The 17,630-nt window shown below is 42.1% G+C and overlaps 1 protein-coding gene across 5 annotated transcripts in view; it reads right to left on the minus strand.

Moving 5' to 3' along the window:
- Positions 1-10,589, minus strand: part of LOC308412197 (nuclear factor 1 B-type-like) — a 64,533-nt gene extending 53,944 nt beyond the window's left edge. For 4 of the 5 annotated variants that reach the window (XM_080906364.1, XM_080906366.1, XM_080906363.1 and 1 more), the window contains exons 1-2: positions 8,651-9,084; positions 5,578-6,109 (exon numbers count right to left, since the gene is read on the minus strand). In XM_080906364.1, the coding sequence (XP_080762490.1) occupies positions 5,578-6,109; positions 8,651-8,677 (559 nt within the window). In that variant the 5' untranslated portion in view covers positions 8,678-9,084. Of the gene's footprint in view, positions 1-5,577; positions 6,110-8,650; positions 9,085-10,266 lie in introns of those variants that run through there. The other variant, XM_080906365.1, reaches the window with a different exon arrangement.
- Between the last annotated feature and the right edge of the window lie 7,041 nt (positions 10,590-17,630).

Raw genomic sequence — 17,630 nt, forward strand, 5'->3', positions numbered from 1 at the left:
GGAGGGCCCGCTTTGTAAGGCAGGACAGTGATAAGGTCTGGCATAAGGGTGAATGTACCCATTTGTCTTCATTTGGTAGGACTGGCAGACAGGATGGGGGGTGGGGAATCTATCCGGGTGAAGTGGGAGGTGCCGGTCCTCCAGTCAAGTGGCCTCGGGGGGATTTGAAATGCATTTGGGGTCCTCCCCAAAAAAGCCTGGGAAAGTGTGGGGAAGCTGAGATCTTAACCATAGACTAATGACACAAACTGCAGACCTTAACCAAGTGTAGCCACGAACGCAAAACTGAGTCTCCTGCTGAAATACACAAGAAAAGCCTTTTCAACACAATGCCTGAGCCTCACAATGCAGAAGAAAGGCCTCGTCCCGTTTTTTTGACAGATGCAACAGCGCAAACTGTGACACAAGCAAATTAAACACACTGTAGCGGAGCAAAGGAGGGAGTTGTAAATTTTGTTGAGAAAGAAAGCATCCACATTTCTCTGTGGCCTCTGCTCCGAGTTGCCTTGTTTCCATGGCGATTTATGTACACATGGCACACAAAAGAGGGCTAAGGAGGTAACACGGCCTGTTTAAGCCTTGAGGTATTTGCTCGAGCAAAGCCCCGCTGCTAATAACACAAGCTTCATACTGTGCCAGGCAACCTGGCTGCAATGCACCCAGGTTACTGTTTGAGAAAGAGCAGGAGAGGAAAGAAGGCAGAAGGAAGTCAGATGGAGATCACAAAACAACCAAAGATCCTGGAAAGGGGGTGAAGACATTAATACAGAAAGAAAATAAGCGAGAGAGCAAGAAAGCAAGTGAAAAAAAAAAGAAAAGGAAAGAAAGAAAGGCTGCACTGCAAAACATAAATAGCTGCCGGGTTAAGAGAAAAAGGATCGGGAAGACATTTAGTGGGAAGCGGAAATCAATAAGGCAAGCGGTGAAGCTGGGAGGGAGTTCTAAGTGGATTAGATTGAGAGAATGTGTTCGATAGGTTATGGCTCTGAGAGAGAGGTAGCCAGACACCGCAGGCTCTATTGCATACTAATAAGGAAGCCAGCATGGAAGCTAAGCACAGGGTTGTGCAGTTCACTGTGAAGATTTTTTTCTATATATCTCTGGCATCAGTGGTTACAGTTTTTCCCAGGGTTTGGGGTTTAGCTTGTTCCTTAAAATTCATGTTCAAGATAAAACTCCATCTCGACTGCAATGAGAGCTATTCTCCAGACTTGTTCTAACATTATGGCACAAAATTTACAAGGAGTTGAGTAACTGTAGTTAAACTTGACAGCGGTGTCTTTAATGCGCTCCTCCTTACAACAAGTTTTGTTTCACGTTTCTGGCATAAACCCAGCCGCCATTTCTCTGGCCAAGCGCCTGGGCCTGGGACAGCTGTCATGGTCAGAGTCTCAGGCTTGAGGGAAAGCCAGGGACTGAGAAAAGAAAAGAGAACGGGAGAGAAAAGGAGTGAGAGTCACTTGGCCGGGCAGTGTGCCGCAGGGGTGATTCCTGATGGCAGAGGAGGATAAGGGGATACGAGGGGGGAGAGAGGCAGGGAGGGTTAGATGTTTTGCTTAGTCACAGACCTCCACTGTGACCCAGAAGGTCAGACCTCCGCACTGGCCGCCTGACCAAAGCCTCTGAGGCAGCCAGGCGGAAAACAAGATGCAAACAGCGATCCCGAGCAGTGTGGCGAGCAGGCAGTGGAGAGTCTTGAAGATACCGACCAGCCAGACTACCCAGCTTGAGGGATTGGTTCATTGGGTGAAGGGGTGTGTGCGGGAGACAATCACAAGGGCTTACTCCCCCTCACTTAGGCCAGTGAACCAAGGGACCACTGGCTATACCACAAGAAGTGGCAGAAGAGCGGAGACAAACAGTTGCCAAGAGACCACCGGTGATCCCATGACTGCTGTGGTTTGACCCCGATTGAAGAGTTCAACGACAGGGGCTTAAGAGAATCCGCCCTTCCCCAACAGCTCTGCTGACCACCACCACCCCCACGGCAAAAAGTCTTCCTCCTCCACGTGCCCCGGGCCAGCACAGGCATGTTTTCACTGATCTGTTTTGCTCAATTAAACTTCAGAGGACACCCTGTCACATCTCTTTGTAAAGGTCGTGACCTTAGGGGCAGAGGTTAAGCCTGGCAATTGTAAAACAAGGTTTTGATTAACATGGCGGCTTGTATCCGGAGGTAATCCATCCATTTCTACAAACTATCATGGAAAAAAAACATCACAGGGGGTGTGGGGGTGGGAGTAAAGGTAATGATGTTTTATGGCCACGTTAACTTTCAGCACACGACTAATGGGAAGGCTGCTTGACCTTGACTTCTTTCATCCCGATTTGGACTACCTCAGCAATCCTCGACTCTCACGGTTTCTGAGGAAATCCACTGCCAACTTTCTAAATGCTCGGAAATCTTTTTAGGAATTAGTCACTGAAGATCATGTAAGATCTTAATAATCTTAATAAAAAAAGCCTTTTTACAATGTTATTCTCTAATTTCTCCTTTTTTCCATACATGGCCTGAAAGAACAAGTGAACACAATAAGTATATCTCTGCAGTTGCGTGAACAAACAGGGATGAGCAGCCTAACAAAAACCACATACAAACGAGGCCTAGAGACTCCCAGCATGTCCCGACACGATGATTATCTACATGCCCCGTTGCAACTATTCCATCACGCTGTCAAACTGGATATGCAAAATATGAATCTAGGAGGTGAGAGTTGATGATTTAAAAAAAACAAAAACAAATAAGAATTCCCCTTCTTGTTTTATTGGAAAATGATAAAATGGTGCAGTGGATTACCACGGCAGTATGTGTGTGTGAGTGTGAGAAGCCCGGGCCCTGCATTGAACGCGGCCTGCCAGTTGGCACAATGGATGCCACAACCCCCACTCCCAGCCCCCAGCCTACTTCCCAGCGGGCATTCATCTGGGCATGCACATGGGTGCTACAGCTCTGCCTGGCTAAACGCGTCTGTGCCCCAGAACAAGGGAGCTGAGTGCCCTCTCAAAATTCACCCGGTACACTCGCTGCCAACCCGCCGACCTTTCTCAGGCAGCAGCCCACCAGAATCAAAAACAAACACTCTATGAACCCCATTTTTTTTCTCACGAAAAGTAACAAAAAAAAAAAAGATTTTCCAGAATAAATAACAGCAGCGAAATAACGGATTAGAAAACACGGCAGAAGCAGAACTACATTAAAAATCACAGTCCGAACTCGCTCTTTTTTCCCCCCCACAAAGTTCGCACAATAACCAGATTCTGTTGCAGCCCGAGCCGTTTGCTACTTTCTTTGTGTTTGATTGTATGTTTGTTTGTTTCGTGCAGTTGCAGCAGAACAAAGGCAGCGGCTTCCATTCTGCCACTGTCAAAAAACTTTCCCAACGTGCCCACTGCATTGCGGATGCCAACCAACGAATCAAAGGCACGCTGCAAGCAGACAAAGAGAGTTTGATGCCAACCTCCAAACCTCTAACAACCATTACTGGTGATTTTGCCTGCCTCCCTGGCACCGTGTAAAACAAAATGGCGCCGTGCCGCACGCTACCACAACATGGCTGCATTGTCTGGGTTTGTGGACCGCTCGGTAACTTAAAGAAAAGAAGGCGACGCTTTAGTTTGCAAAAACTGGAGAAGGAAAAGAAAAAGATGGCCATCTGAGTGATCCCCGCTATTCGGCGTTTGCCAAGCATTTCACTCAATGGGAATTTTGAGGATGGCGGCAAATGATCGTTCCCATATAGAAAAACATGACATTATTTTAACCTTTTATTATAAACACTGAAACGAATCTTCAACATGATCGTCCTCTCTACTCAGATACAGTTTACTAAAACAGCGGCTGTTTTATAAAGTCAGTTTTGTGAAAAAACAGCACTAAATGCCGTTTCTCGAGTTGGTACTGAGCAGTTCAAAATGCAGCAGATGTAAACCAGGGAAGCGGTGGCATCCTACAAAAGACACAAAAGAGGGTCTGATGCCAACCCCGGTGCCAATGGCAACCATTATTGTCTCTGTGCTGTGCCTTCTGCTTTCCCTGGCACTTATCAAACACAAAATGGCGCTCAGGGTTTGATGATAATGAGCTAGCTATACCACTACCCTCCAATGGGAGCACAGTGTAGTGGCGGCTATTCGGTGTGGTTGCAGTAGATTTAAGGGCAGCACATGAGAGGTTTAAAAGTGTGGGATGTATATGACTGAAATGTGTTTACTCGCAGTCAGAGGAGACCTGAATTTCATTTTCAAAGGCCTTTTAAAGGTGCTATCTGATTCGAGATCCGAGTAGGAAAAAAAACAACATCATTCACAGTATCCTGTGAAAAGTGTTTTCTGTAGAACTCATTGAACCTGGAAGAGATCACATCTGAATGCGGCGTTGCTCTGATCATGCTCTGAGTGAAAATCTCCCAGTTTACAGTCTGCATGACTGACTATGTAAACCAGTTTCTGGTGATGTACACTAGAAACACCGTTTCTATTCTGGACTTTCAGAAATGCCTTTATTTTATTTTTGCGGCCGTGTTTACTATTTTTTATTAAAGGGAAAAAAAAGAAAGAAATCCTAGCAAATTAATTCTGGAAAGAAAAAGAAATAAATTAAAACATCAATTTAAAATATATGCATGACAAAAACTATAACTACTACCCTCTTATAAAGTACACTTCCTAAACTGTGCAAAATGTGTCCTCTAAACCTTTCATGTAAAAGAATCCAGTTTTTTTAGGGATCAGGAAAATAACATGAAATAACATGACACACAAAGAAGAAAACAGAAAAAACAGAAACTTTAAATTTTATAACAGCTGAAAGTGTTTTTATGTCTGTAATGTGACTTACTATTAGAAATCGCTTCATTGATCACACGTATTACCATTTTAATTGGTGGAAAATCAACAGTGTTTGCAGACAAACCAGTTTGAAATTTTTATCGTGGAATGAAAACTAAAAAGGGACAAATGCCATGATTATTTTTAAAATATTGAGATTAAAAAGTGAAAGATTTTTTTTTTAAATCTTAGGTTACATTAAATGTTATTTATTTATTTATTTATTTATTTATTTATTTATAAATGAATTAATAAAATATAACACTGCTCCATATATTCAGCATTTGGACATTTAAGACTGAAACTTTCCACAAATGCCACCACTTGATTTCCAAACAAATGGATCAGTTATGCAGTGTGTGTGCAGTTGTGCAATCCTGTGTGTGTGTGTGTGGTTGTGTGTGTACAAGGTAACTGAATAATTACAGGAGAATTACAGGGATATAAGCTGCTGCTGGATTTCAGCAAAGCAAACACAGTTAACACATGGTCTTATCTAATTTTGATGACATTGTTTTTGTAATGAGGCTTGCTTAGAAAAATAAAAATGTTTGTGGTATAAATGTATGCACAGTACTGACCGTCACAGTCGTACATTTGCTCCTCTGGCAGATTTAGAATTGCCAGAAAATAACTCATGCGACTCTTGACCTTGCTAAATCATCACTCACTCTCTCTCACACACACACGCACAACATTAACTGTCTCTCTCTCACACACACAGAGAATCAGTATGAACTTGAAACCTACCTTGGTCCTGGACATAGTATGCTAGAAACAAGTCCAGCTCCTTGACTGATACTGTTATGTGGTGTGGCTGGACACAAAGTGCTGGGTTGGTGCAATGTGGAGACTTGACGAGGCGCTCGCCATCTGTACTTTCCAGAGGGATGCCTTTGAAGAGGATGACCATCACCAGGTCCAGACGCCATACTTTGTCGGCCTGCCGCAAACAGTCGATTCGTCGTATCTTGCCCTTTTGGTCCGGGTTGGATAGCACGCAGCAAGGGGGCTTCTTGCCCGTCACGCTGAGGACAAAGTCCTCCCGGTACTCCTGCCGAATGTCCTTACGCAGCTTGGCTAGCAGCCTGGATGCCCATTTCTGCTTAACCTCGGGCTTCTCGCTCAGAAGCTCATCCTTCACCGCGCGCTCCTCGTCCTTGGACATCCGCTTCTCGTGCTTCTTGAAGTACTTGCGTTTTCTGGCCTGGAGGTTGAACCACGTGTAGGCGATGGCGCGGACGTGAGGAAGAAGTGCCTCGATGAAGGGATGAAACTCATCCTGGAGCATCCGAGGGGCACAGTGTGGAGAAAGAGACAGAAAGAAATCAGAAACTCATGTCATCAAACATGAAGAAATATGTGTTTACCCAGCTACTAATTTAAAGCAGAAGGGAAGTCAGACCACAATTTTAAAATCCCTCATAATCAGTCACATAATGTCACTGGCAGTTTCTTCAAGCTAAGAATGATCTCTTTATATTAGGAACTCTAGCTTTACCATCCTAGATATGCTGCAGATGTGACAAGTAAATTCCACCGTTTATATCAACTCGAAGCCCGGTGACTGAATGCACTTGCAGCTCTGCTCGCATTTCACGAGCATGCTCTGAGTGGGACTCCTGTAACACTGCTGCTGCTGGTGCTGCAGGGAGCATGCGCCCCACACAGTTGCATTTCTCTTATCAAACTATCCACATACCATAATCTGGAAGTGGGATGCAACCATTAAAAAAATAAAAAATAAAAAAAGGAAGGCAGAGAGATACTCATTCTTCAGACACGATGCACACGGCCTCATGTATACATGCCAGCTTAATGTACAAAACGGAATAAAACACAGGCAGGCGAGAGAGGCGGCACATCAAATGAAGCAATAGTGTGAAAGGTATTTGCAAAGGTTGATCGAGTACTCAAAGGATTTCATGCCAAATCGTTTCAAGCATTGAGGTTAACACATGGAATGGCCCCTGCCCAGCTTCATTCCTAAAAGTTGAGGTTAGGTAGCCCGGCCTACTGTTAAAATGTTTCATCTCACTTTTATTTAGCTATTCATTTTTGTTTAACTCATTTCGTATTACAGTCATATTACACTACTTTGTGTTGCATTACAAAATTGTTACCTTTGAATAAAACACATCATTATGGATTTTTTGCCACTCAATTTTTCCCCCCTTCAAAAATACAAAACAAAACAGACACTAATTCCTACAACAACTCAGCAACTAAATGGCTAATATTAATACTGATTCACTGATTCAACAATAAATTATATTTGTTTCATTTCTTAATTCTTGTTCTCTGGGAATCTCTAGAACTCATCAGAAAGGACTGCAGCTGAGGGATGGAAACATTAAATTATTTTTGTTTGAGGTCATTAAAATGCCAGATTTAATAACTATACACAGGCGTTTTTAGGGTGGGAAGACTTTTGACGAGTTATTGTTCTTTTTGTAGGCAGTCAGGCAACAAGCCGGCTATAGCAAACCACAGAAATCCCCTCTCTATCTGTGGCTGCTGCTGGTGCTCCTCTAAAAAGCCACATTTCTGGTCTCAGGCTCCATCGCTGATAAAACTCTGCTCCAGTACACTAATGTCAAATTATGATCATTTATTACACTGAAAGAGGTAACTCTGTGTATGTTGCAGATTCCATTAACAGCTTGTAAATGTATTATATTCACTGTGAATAGTATAGCTCCTCATTGTCTTTCAGAGAGGTTAAAAATCCATTCAAAACTTCTTTTAATGTCATCTCCTCACTATAAAGCTGCCAATTAAAATGACAAAAGCAAGTGTAAATGCTAGTAAATGTGTTCACTCGCAACTGTTTCTCAAATCCTTTTTTCACTCCTGCTCAAAATCACTTTAAATATTCTGTTAATTTTTTTTTCTAGCCAGGTTAAAGCCAAATGCTGTAAAGATAAATGACTTGGCCAGGGCCTGTGCAGTGCACTTCAGCTGGGGCCATAAAAGCACAATCCTCTTAAGTACAAGCTAAACCACATCTCAGTCAATCACTTACTTATGCCAAGTAAAATATAAACAGTAAAACTGAGTCAGCCAAAACAGTCAGCTACTCTGTCCAACCGCTGAATCAACTTTATCACGCGTTTGATCTTTCTACAGTGCAAGTGGCTTTATCTTCTTCCAACTTCACTTCCCTAAAGTATGGGGGCTTTATTCTAAATAAAAAATATACGCCTGGAAAATATATATACATAAATATATAAATATATATGTATAGCCACAGCTCAAGCAGGGCCGGGAGGTGCGCGCCTGTGTGTGTGTGAGAGAGACAGAGAGAGAGAGACAGAGAGAGGTTATTGGAGGACGCAAATAAGCTAATTAAACCAGAGAAAAATACCTGCACCACTTACACAGGATTAGCAAGAATAGAGTCTTTTGGTTCTATCTTAAAACTCATCTTTACGCAAAAGTTTGTAAAGAGCGAAGAACGTGTGAAGATTTGCACTTCAAGCGCCAACAGGACACAGCCGATCTTTCGTTAGGACTTTCGTAGAAAAGACATTTTAAAATATATGTGTCACGACTTTATCACAAAAACATATAATCTCAGTCGAGAAGTTTTTGCCTCGCTTTAATGCCATATCTTTTATTTATTTATTTTACTTACAAGGGAAAGTCTGTATTATTTATAAGAATTATGAAAGTAATTCACAGCGCAGACACTCAACTTTCTATTCCCGGGCTAAAAAAAAAAACAAAAACAAAAAAAACAAACCGTGTGACAATTTTTATACAAATTAAAAATCACAGCGATAAGATGCATAACTTTAAAAAAAAAAAAAGACACAATTACCTGAGTTAGACAAATCGGGGAATACATGACGAGACGGCTACACAGAAAGTGACTGTACTTGGAGCGATTCCTCAGATCACTTTATCGCGCCATTCCTGGATCCGCTGTGCGCTATGCGAGACTCTGTGGATCCGCGTAAAAACCAAAAGTAATTATCCAATAACATCCATGAATTTCTGCAAATCCAGAGATTGTCTTCACCGCAGACAAAGACAGATTTTCTGCAGGCGACTTTTTATTCTCTGTTTTTAAGTTGACATGCACGGACTGTACTCGTAGAGCCGGTGTGCGAAACGAGGCTGCCGCTGCTGTACTCCTGAACTGCACAGGGCTCTGCGCGCGTCTCTGTGCGGCGTTATCTCATGAAAGCATTACGGGGAGCTTCAGAGGGCGCCGAGTGTGGGATGTTCACCCCTGCTTTAACCAAACTTGATATGAAATCGACCGGTGCGCCCTCGGTCCTGCGCGATTCCAGCAAATCAGACCCAACTTTTTTCACCCACGTAATTGCACAGTCACACTCCTCCCCCTCCTCCCCCTTCCAAACACACACCATATCCAACCCCTCCAAGCACCTTCTTCTCCTTCTCGGCTTTATATGAACACACCGCATAAAATTCATTAACCCCCCCCCCCACACACACACACACACACATAAACGCACACCTCCCTCCTTCCTTCCTTCTGCAGAATTATTTTATGACCTTCTGGGACTTTGGACCGCAGCCTCGGTCACATACACGAACGTAAACAAACGGGGGGAATAACGTCCCGCTGCCACCCTTTTTTAACCACCGAGCTCCGTGTCAACAAGACACACGCACTCTACGTTTCCAGTTCAGATAATTCAACCCAGTGTTGGTGGCTCACAGTGATAACAAACCTTTTAGCTTGTCAGTTACACACCAAGCAGCAGTACTTTATTAGCCTGTTAACGTCTGCTGGAGAACTTCTTAAAATATGATTTCTTTAGGGGGGACAGAAATAAAGGGAAGTACATTTTATTAAACTTTTTTTTTAAAACCTATTTCCAACACAATTAGCCTGCATTGTTCTAGAAACAATAGGTAAAAGGGACACCTAGCTTAAACTTTAGCACCCGTTAAAATGAGTTTATAGGTATTAAATGTTTTAATTTATTAAATTATGTTGTGCTCTCAGAAACCCCTCCTCAAAATAAAACTCCCTGACTTAAAAGCGTTGATAACGCCGTTAGGAAGTGCTCATTTAGGGCGAAGCTTGGTGGGTAGGTGTACAGTAACATTATAGTAGTAGAGCTAAAAGGAGTCAAAGTTAAACATTGTTACGGTGCCGCTACAGTGCGCGCGCACGTGTGTGCCCTACAGAGCTGTTAACAGTCTACACGGAGCTCATTTGCCAGATTAAGGGGGACTGGGATGTTAAAATAGGCTGCGGGACAGTCTGTGCCAAGTTTACAACAATTTTGGCCCGACCGTGCCTGTGTTGTGGTCCCTGCAAAGTCAACCCACCTCTCCACATTTCTCCTCTCCCCCCCCCCACCAGCCGCGAGGACGGGACAGTATATTTTTTTAAAGAAAGGTACACAAGGATTGCTACACAACATTTGAAAGTAGTAATGATCCACGTTCACGTACCATTGCACTGTACTGCATGGATTAATGGGGAATCCTGGAGCCTGGTTGAAACACACAAGCCGGTAGCTTCACATTTCTCACGCTCAACTTTGTGCTTTGAAGGGGTTTCTCTCTTGTAGTGCTCGCAAGAAAAAAGTCAACACCGGAAGACAATTCTTGGCAGATATCGGTGAGAAGAAGTTAGGAGCACCTCGCGTTTTTTTCTCTTTTTTTTTCTTGTCTTCCTTCCTCTTAAAGTCTTACTTTTTTGGATCGTTTTTTAGGGTTGTCCAGTGAACTTGAACGTGATCCAGAAGAGGCTGAGTTTTCGGCACTGGGTTGGTCTCCGCCTTCACTTTCACTGCCTGGCTGGCTGCCGCCCCTCCGGCTCTCAGCACTAACCGTCAAACCGCACGTAGGCTAAACAGCGCCATTTCCGATACGACCTTTCAAAATAAAACAATTTAAGCTTAAAACTATAAATTGAACAGAAATTGACAAAATATTTACCCAAAGTAGCATTGTAATAATATGTAAAATACCTTGAGACCTATTCGTAATTTCTTCTATGTTTGCGCATTTTAGGGGGCCGCTATTGCTCTTCACGAAATCAAGAATTTATCGAAAATATGTCTTCCTGAAAAAAAGTACTTCAAATAGGTGGCAGCATATTTTTTTAAAGTATTGTCCTACTGTGAATTATATCACAGGTTTTCTTAATATTTTTGTATGAAATATCAAATTCAGATCAACTCCGGCTCGTATGCTGGCGTGATACATCTTATTTTGAAATTGAAACATTACAATTTCCGGTACGAGCAACCCGTTTGTCTGCAGCTTGTCAGAGCGCAGTTTTGTAATAGCCTTTACATTCTTGCTTCTCATTGGCCAGCAGCCGTGGCCCCGGGACTCTGTACCCTGGGCCCCTCACTTCCGCTCCTCTGACGTGCATGTTTGGGGTTGACAGAGCGGCTGCTGCTGGACGGCAGGGCTGAATAGCGATAGTTACTGAGTGATGATGAAAGCACTGCATCGCAGCAGTTATTGCCCTAAATGCAGTCTCCTGTGGTAATGAAAATTAGATTCATATTTTCAATATTTGCAGTTAGAGGAGGTGGCAGTAGTGCTATTATCAGTGTAAAATGACAGTAAACTATAGTTGGAAAACGTTTTCACATATTAAGATGTGCCCACGAGGGCTGGCCGAATAGTGGAGGAGGCACACATGGAGGAAGCAATAGTCATTACAAGGTGTGTGGGTTATTAGTGCTCATCGGACAAAGGGAGACAGATCAGGCTTGTTTCGAGTGACCTTGAAAAACGAACAACCTCTAGAAAATAAAGCTCTTCCTACAAGATCAAATCGTGTTCATGAGACATGTAGTTAATATTCATTAAGAAAATATATGAACACATTTTAATTATTAATATTATCCAATTGTTCCCACAGAGAAACACTAACAGCACATGTTGTTCGGTGTGTTTAAAAGACTGCACATCTTCCCTATATCGAAAGACTAAACTCGTGAATAATCATTCAGTGGATGCCCATTACTGTACACAGAGCATCCAATCCACAACAATAGCAGAAAATGTGATCGTAAATTGAATGGAAAGTCTCACAATAGATTTTTAGTGCCTCTGTCATCACTGCTGTGGTGACATTAACACACTGCTTATAACATCCAAAAATGTCACCGCAGTCACGTGTATCCAGCGCTTGTTTGTATTGTTAAGACTAAGAGGACTCAGCTGTAGTAAAAGTGACTGATCGATAACCATTTGAAAGATAAATCAGGTCTGATAATGTTAGTATGTCAGTTCGCATTGTGCTATTTTCTCCTTGGAGGTTGAATAGATTTAGTCCCTCTGACTATTAGCCTTTGGATTTAAAAGCCCTCCTTCAGATCATTATTGAACGGAAATTTTAAATAAAAGTAAATAAATAATTTGTGACACGTTCAGTTCACATTTCTTAGAATGTTTTAGTCTTTGTTCATTTTACTTCTTATTTGCTGTTAATGTTACCATAAAAGGCCGAATCATTATCTCATAATGACTCCATTCTCTCTCTGCCTCCATTAATCCAGCCCTGTATCGTGCGATCCACCGGCGCACATGGCAGGAGCCCTCACAGATTCAGCACTCTCAACATGGAGCTACCGCCCCCATGTGGCCGCAAGCAAAACTGCAAGGTGGGGGAATAAATTCTGTGGTCGTTATAGTGTGGTACAACCAACACCAAGCGGGTTGTCACAAGCATGCACAGGACCCACAAGTATTTTCTTTGACTTACTAAAAGTCTGAATTTCTCATCGAAAATACAAATTTACTGTAGCTCTGCTCTGACTTGTCACAGTAGAAAAAGTGCAGATGTAACCATTAATTATTAACAGCGGTTCTATGAACATGTCAGTCGTTTGCAATCCAGCCATCTTTCATTTTATTATTCATTTATTATTCATAGAGCATAGACCTTTGAAAAACAAACTCTAAACATACTTTTTTAGTACAACAGTGTTATCATGGACCTACCATTGGGTCTACCATTACGCTCCAGCAGTGACCTTTTGGTTTTAAACTCTAGCAGGTTCCACAGTTAAGGAAACAAGAACACAAAACACAATTTTTGAAATGTACATAATCTGATTTGAGTTATTTTAATTAAGCTGCAGTGTGAATAAAGGGCTATAATCAGGGGAATGTATGGTTGTACTTAATTACTTTACTTTATATGGAATTTTATCCCTTTTCCCTCTTATTCCACATACTGAGACGATGCACCACATTTTTACTGGCTTTAGCTTACAAAGCTCAACATGTAAGTCTCTCAAGACTTGTGGCTAAAAAAAGAAATTTAACAAAAAAGGAGAAAGATGGCACATTTTAAAGCTAAGATAAGATGACCTTTATTAGACCCAGAGTTGTGAAATTCACGTCATATTACTCAACACTAAATCATTGACATAAAGCAGCAGAGACACGACGTTTCAAACCAGGAACAGATCCTATGTGGTATACTGTACATGACAGACAGAAAGTTTTTGCATTGTAACTCTTTATATGACCTTTTTTTTTACCCCTTCTAAAAACATTTGGTGTCAGTAAGAGGTTGTTTGGGTGAAAAGATCGTTCAAAGTAGGAACATAATTGATAAAAGTTTGAAAAATATATCCCTAAATATAATATATAGGGCGCTGCTACTGCTATTGCTGCTTCTGTGTATTTAATTGTGCATTTCTCCTGCAAAAAAAAAACAAACAAACAAAAAAAACCCAAAAAGCAAGAAAAACAATACAGATTTTGTGCTTAAATGGGTTGGATCTGCAACTTCCTACCAATTGCACAATTTCCTACTTTCATAACATCGTTTTTTATTGCAAGAGAGCAGCTCAGTGTATCTCAGCTAAAGCCTTCGCTATTCTAGCCTTCAGCATTCACATTTAATGAACTGCTGTTCCTGGCAGTGATGCACTTGACATCGTCTTCTGTCCCCTGTTTGCTTGGAACTGTGCTCATAATGAATCCCGAATTCTTAAAAGCACGTATTCTTTTTTTTTTTATATCCTTCATAACGGCGTGAGGTAAATGTAATTCTGTGCAGTGTCCAATTAAAATTACTCACAAACCACGAGTGAAAACAGGAGAAAATAAAGTAAAAACCGAGGAAAGAATGGGGGGGGGGGGGTTGTATACACTGATACACACAAGTTAAACCCTGGAGATGGGGCACAATAAAAGCTCGCCTGTGCCCGGACAAGTAAATAAATATTCAGAAAGAAATGTCAGCCTGTGTTGCCTCTTCAGCATGGGAAAGGCGCGGGCTGGACAAGGGCTCTTTGTGCAACACTAAATTAACACTGCTGAGGGTGCACGGAGAGGTGCACTTGAGGAGCGCTCTTATGCTAAAAGGCAGGTTGAATACTTCCTTTAGTTAGCTATCCCAGTGAAAATACAAAAAACATTGTTCCAGTCCATCCTCACCTTAAAATCCTCTATTGTGTGCAGCTAAACTGAAGCATAACTCAATTTACAATGATCTGAGTTAAAGCTACAGGCCTGAAGGAAACGAACGTCAGTGCCAAGGATGCTCTTAAAAAATGGATCAAAATGAAGGCTGTGAAAGGAACTTGACAAGACAGTTTGCTCTGCAGCCAAAATCTTTTATCGGGAAAGCTTTCCTCACTATATCGCTCTCTTCCACAAATCCTGACTTAGAAGCAGACACGGAAAAGACGCAGACTGGAACATGGACGGGAGAGCACAGGGCAAAGAGCAAAGAGAGCACTTACCATCCACCACGTCCTGGCTGATATATCATAGCAAAGCTGCCACTTAATGGATCTCTCAGTCAGTTTCTCAGCCATCACAGGGCTCTCAGCTCCAATCAAACTCAGCTCGGCGGTGGGTGAGACACCTAATCAAAGGGGCATCAGTAGAGGCATGCTGAGCCACGTGTAGGACAGTCCTTGATGATGTTGCATTATGGGAAGACAGAAAAAAAAATCAGCAACAGCTTGACCAGTGACTTGAACCTGACTGTGGTAATTACAAGAGCCATGACCCAGTAACCCTCACCATCCCCCCCTCCCACACTAACCCCCCCTTACTCCCTCCCCTCTGCCTCTCTTACATTTGTTCCACCAAGTGCTCGAGATGAATTGCAGCAACATGGAAAAGAAATTTGCCGCTCAATTTACTGCCATGTAAAATGATCATCTGCCAAAATAAAAATCTGGACAGAGTCAAACCTTTTCATTTTGGAAGAATATAAAAGGTAAGAAGCAACTTGATTGTGACCCAGCGCTGACATTTTGGCCTCCCCCATCACTCAACCTCATTTTCATCCAAGGACAAACCTGCCAGTGCTGGGAATCACTCATCAATACAACCGAGGCGGTCTGATGTCACTGTGTGGGTATCTGAAAATACTGAGGTCCTCTATATTCTGCTGTGAGGATTTTAAGGTAAAGGATTATCAGATGTCACTGTTCCTATTGAAAGTTGCCTCATTATATAACAAAAGCAGCAAAAAAAGCCATAAATATCAAGTAGTCATCATGAGACCTGTTGCTTTAGAGCTTCTTTCAGAGTCTTTGGGCTTTAATGGAACCCACTGTATTTTGATCCATATATTAAGATGTTAGGCGTGTCCATGTAAATGTTATCTGAATGCCAGCTGAAAAGACCTTTTCTCCTCCTGCCACATTCCAATCCTCCTCACTGAGGCCACTCCGTGGCAGCTGGATTTCCCAGCAACAGGGCAGTGGGTGGACTTAGCAACAGTAACTTAGCATTAGCTACAACAAATAAATGAGGTGACCTAAACAACAAGGAGACAGTGAGTAGAGGAAGGCAAATGTCCACTCAGAGCAGAGTTTAAGACAAAGGAACGTAAGGTGTCAGTGAAATCTGTGGTTTACATGTGAAAGGAACAGAAAGAAATCTGACCCATTCAGAAAAAAACAACTGTCCAAATGTGGTGCCGGGACCGTTTTCGTCCTGCTAAGGTTCTGAACTTCTGATATTTGCAAATAGCGATGAACATATAATGATGGTAGACTGACTGGATGTGAAAAAAGCTGAGACATCTCAGGCCGATCAAGTTGTAGCTCTTTAAATGAGAAAACAGAAGTTGGAAGATGATTTCTGTTATAGGTTATTGTGCAATGATTTTACTGATGTGCCCCAGCTGAGATGAGGCCTGTGAACTGAAACGTGGTTCGCATCTTTAGCTCGGCAACACACTTAACATTGTATATCGACACTGCGTGACTTTTTCCTCATTTGCAGAAAAGTACGCAACACCTATGTTTGGAGGCCCCAGCTGTTAAATACTGTGGAGTTTCTGTGTTCAGTTTGCATGTTTTCAATCTGAGATTGTCTTTTTAGGAGACTGAACTCAGTATATGTTCCTTCATTTGCTCTGTGCAAGTAAAAAAAGACAAAAATAAAAAATAAAAAATCAAACAAGACACCGGACACTTTATTGGGTATGCCTCTTCAGCTCTTGCTGGTTAATGCAAATATCTCACCAGTCAGTCACATGGCAGCGATTTAATGTATTTAGGCATGTTTGTATTTCAGAAACTGTTGATCTGCTGGGATTTTTCCCACACAACCATTTCTATGGTTGAGAGAAAAGAGAAAATATCCAGTGAGCACCAGTTCTAGGGTGAATATAAATGCCTCTTTCATGACAGAGATCAGAAAAGAATAGCCAGACCGCTTCAAGCTGGTAGAAGGGCAATCAAAGTAAATGAGTTAAAGCAGCAGAAGGCCACAATGAGAAGGACGGCTAAAACGGGAAAAAACAAAACTGGGCAAGTAGTGTCCAATTTTGGCCAAAAAAGTTCCCTGGTCTGCTGGTCAGAATTTGGCATAAACATGAAAGCATGTATCCATCCTGCCTTATATCAATAGCTCAGCCGGTGGTGGTGCTGTAACGATGTGGCAGATATTTTCTTTGTAGCTCATAGTACCAATTAAGGATTGCTGAAACACCACCACAGCCTACCTATTGCTGCTGACCATGTCCATCTCTTTATGACCGCCATGTACTCATCTTCTGATGGCTGTTTCCAGCACGTCACAAAACCCATATCATCTTAAACTGATTTCTTTAAGGTGGCCTTAAAGTCACCAGATCTCAATCTCACAGAGTACCTTTTGGGAGACTTGCATCGTGATGTCCAGCCAACAACTCTACAGCAACTTTGTGATGCTATCATGCCAATATCGACCAAAAATCTCTCAGGAATGTTTCCTGTTGAATCTATGCCACGAAGAATTAAGGCATCTCTTAAATGAGACTAGCAAAGCGTAACTAATAAAGTGGCAGTGGGTGTATATTCTATAGAGACATGAGGTATTGTTATGGGCGTAATTATGGGTTTTTCTACAGTTGGGTCATAGGAAAAGTAGGATTTACATATATTTGAACAGAGCACAAGCATTGACACAGTTGGATGGATTTAAAGAATTTTCTTTCAGTAACTTGATATCCTGGCAGATAGAAAAAAAACCAATAACATTCCAGAGCTATTACTCAGTTGATGCAAAGCGTGCGCTTCGCTCTTTCGGAGAAAGCACTGAGCTCTCACGAGAGCGGCGTGCACCTTATTGATTTTGAGGTCAAAATCGATACATTTCATCGTCTTGAGTGGATTAACTTCAACTTTTAATTGGATTTCTACTTTCTACAATGAAAGCTTATTTGAAAATCAATACGCCAATCAATACCTCCATGTTCAGAAAGTTCAGCTGTGGTGCTGGAAATGGAGGAACGTAGCAGACACCTGCTACTGGAGAGGCGCGCACATGAGTCAGTGAGGTCTAACAAATCTAATTAGCATGCATTTGCTACTGATCTGCACAAATAACTT

This window comes from Rhamphochromis sp. 'chilingali' (genome assembly GCF_963969265.1).
Source record: "Rhamphochromis sp. 'chilingali' genome assembly, chromosome: 1".
NCBI classification, from domain to species: Eukaryota; Metazoa; Chordata; class Actinopteri; order Cichliformes; family Cichlidae; genus Rhamphochromis; species Rhamphochromis sp. 'chilingali'.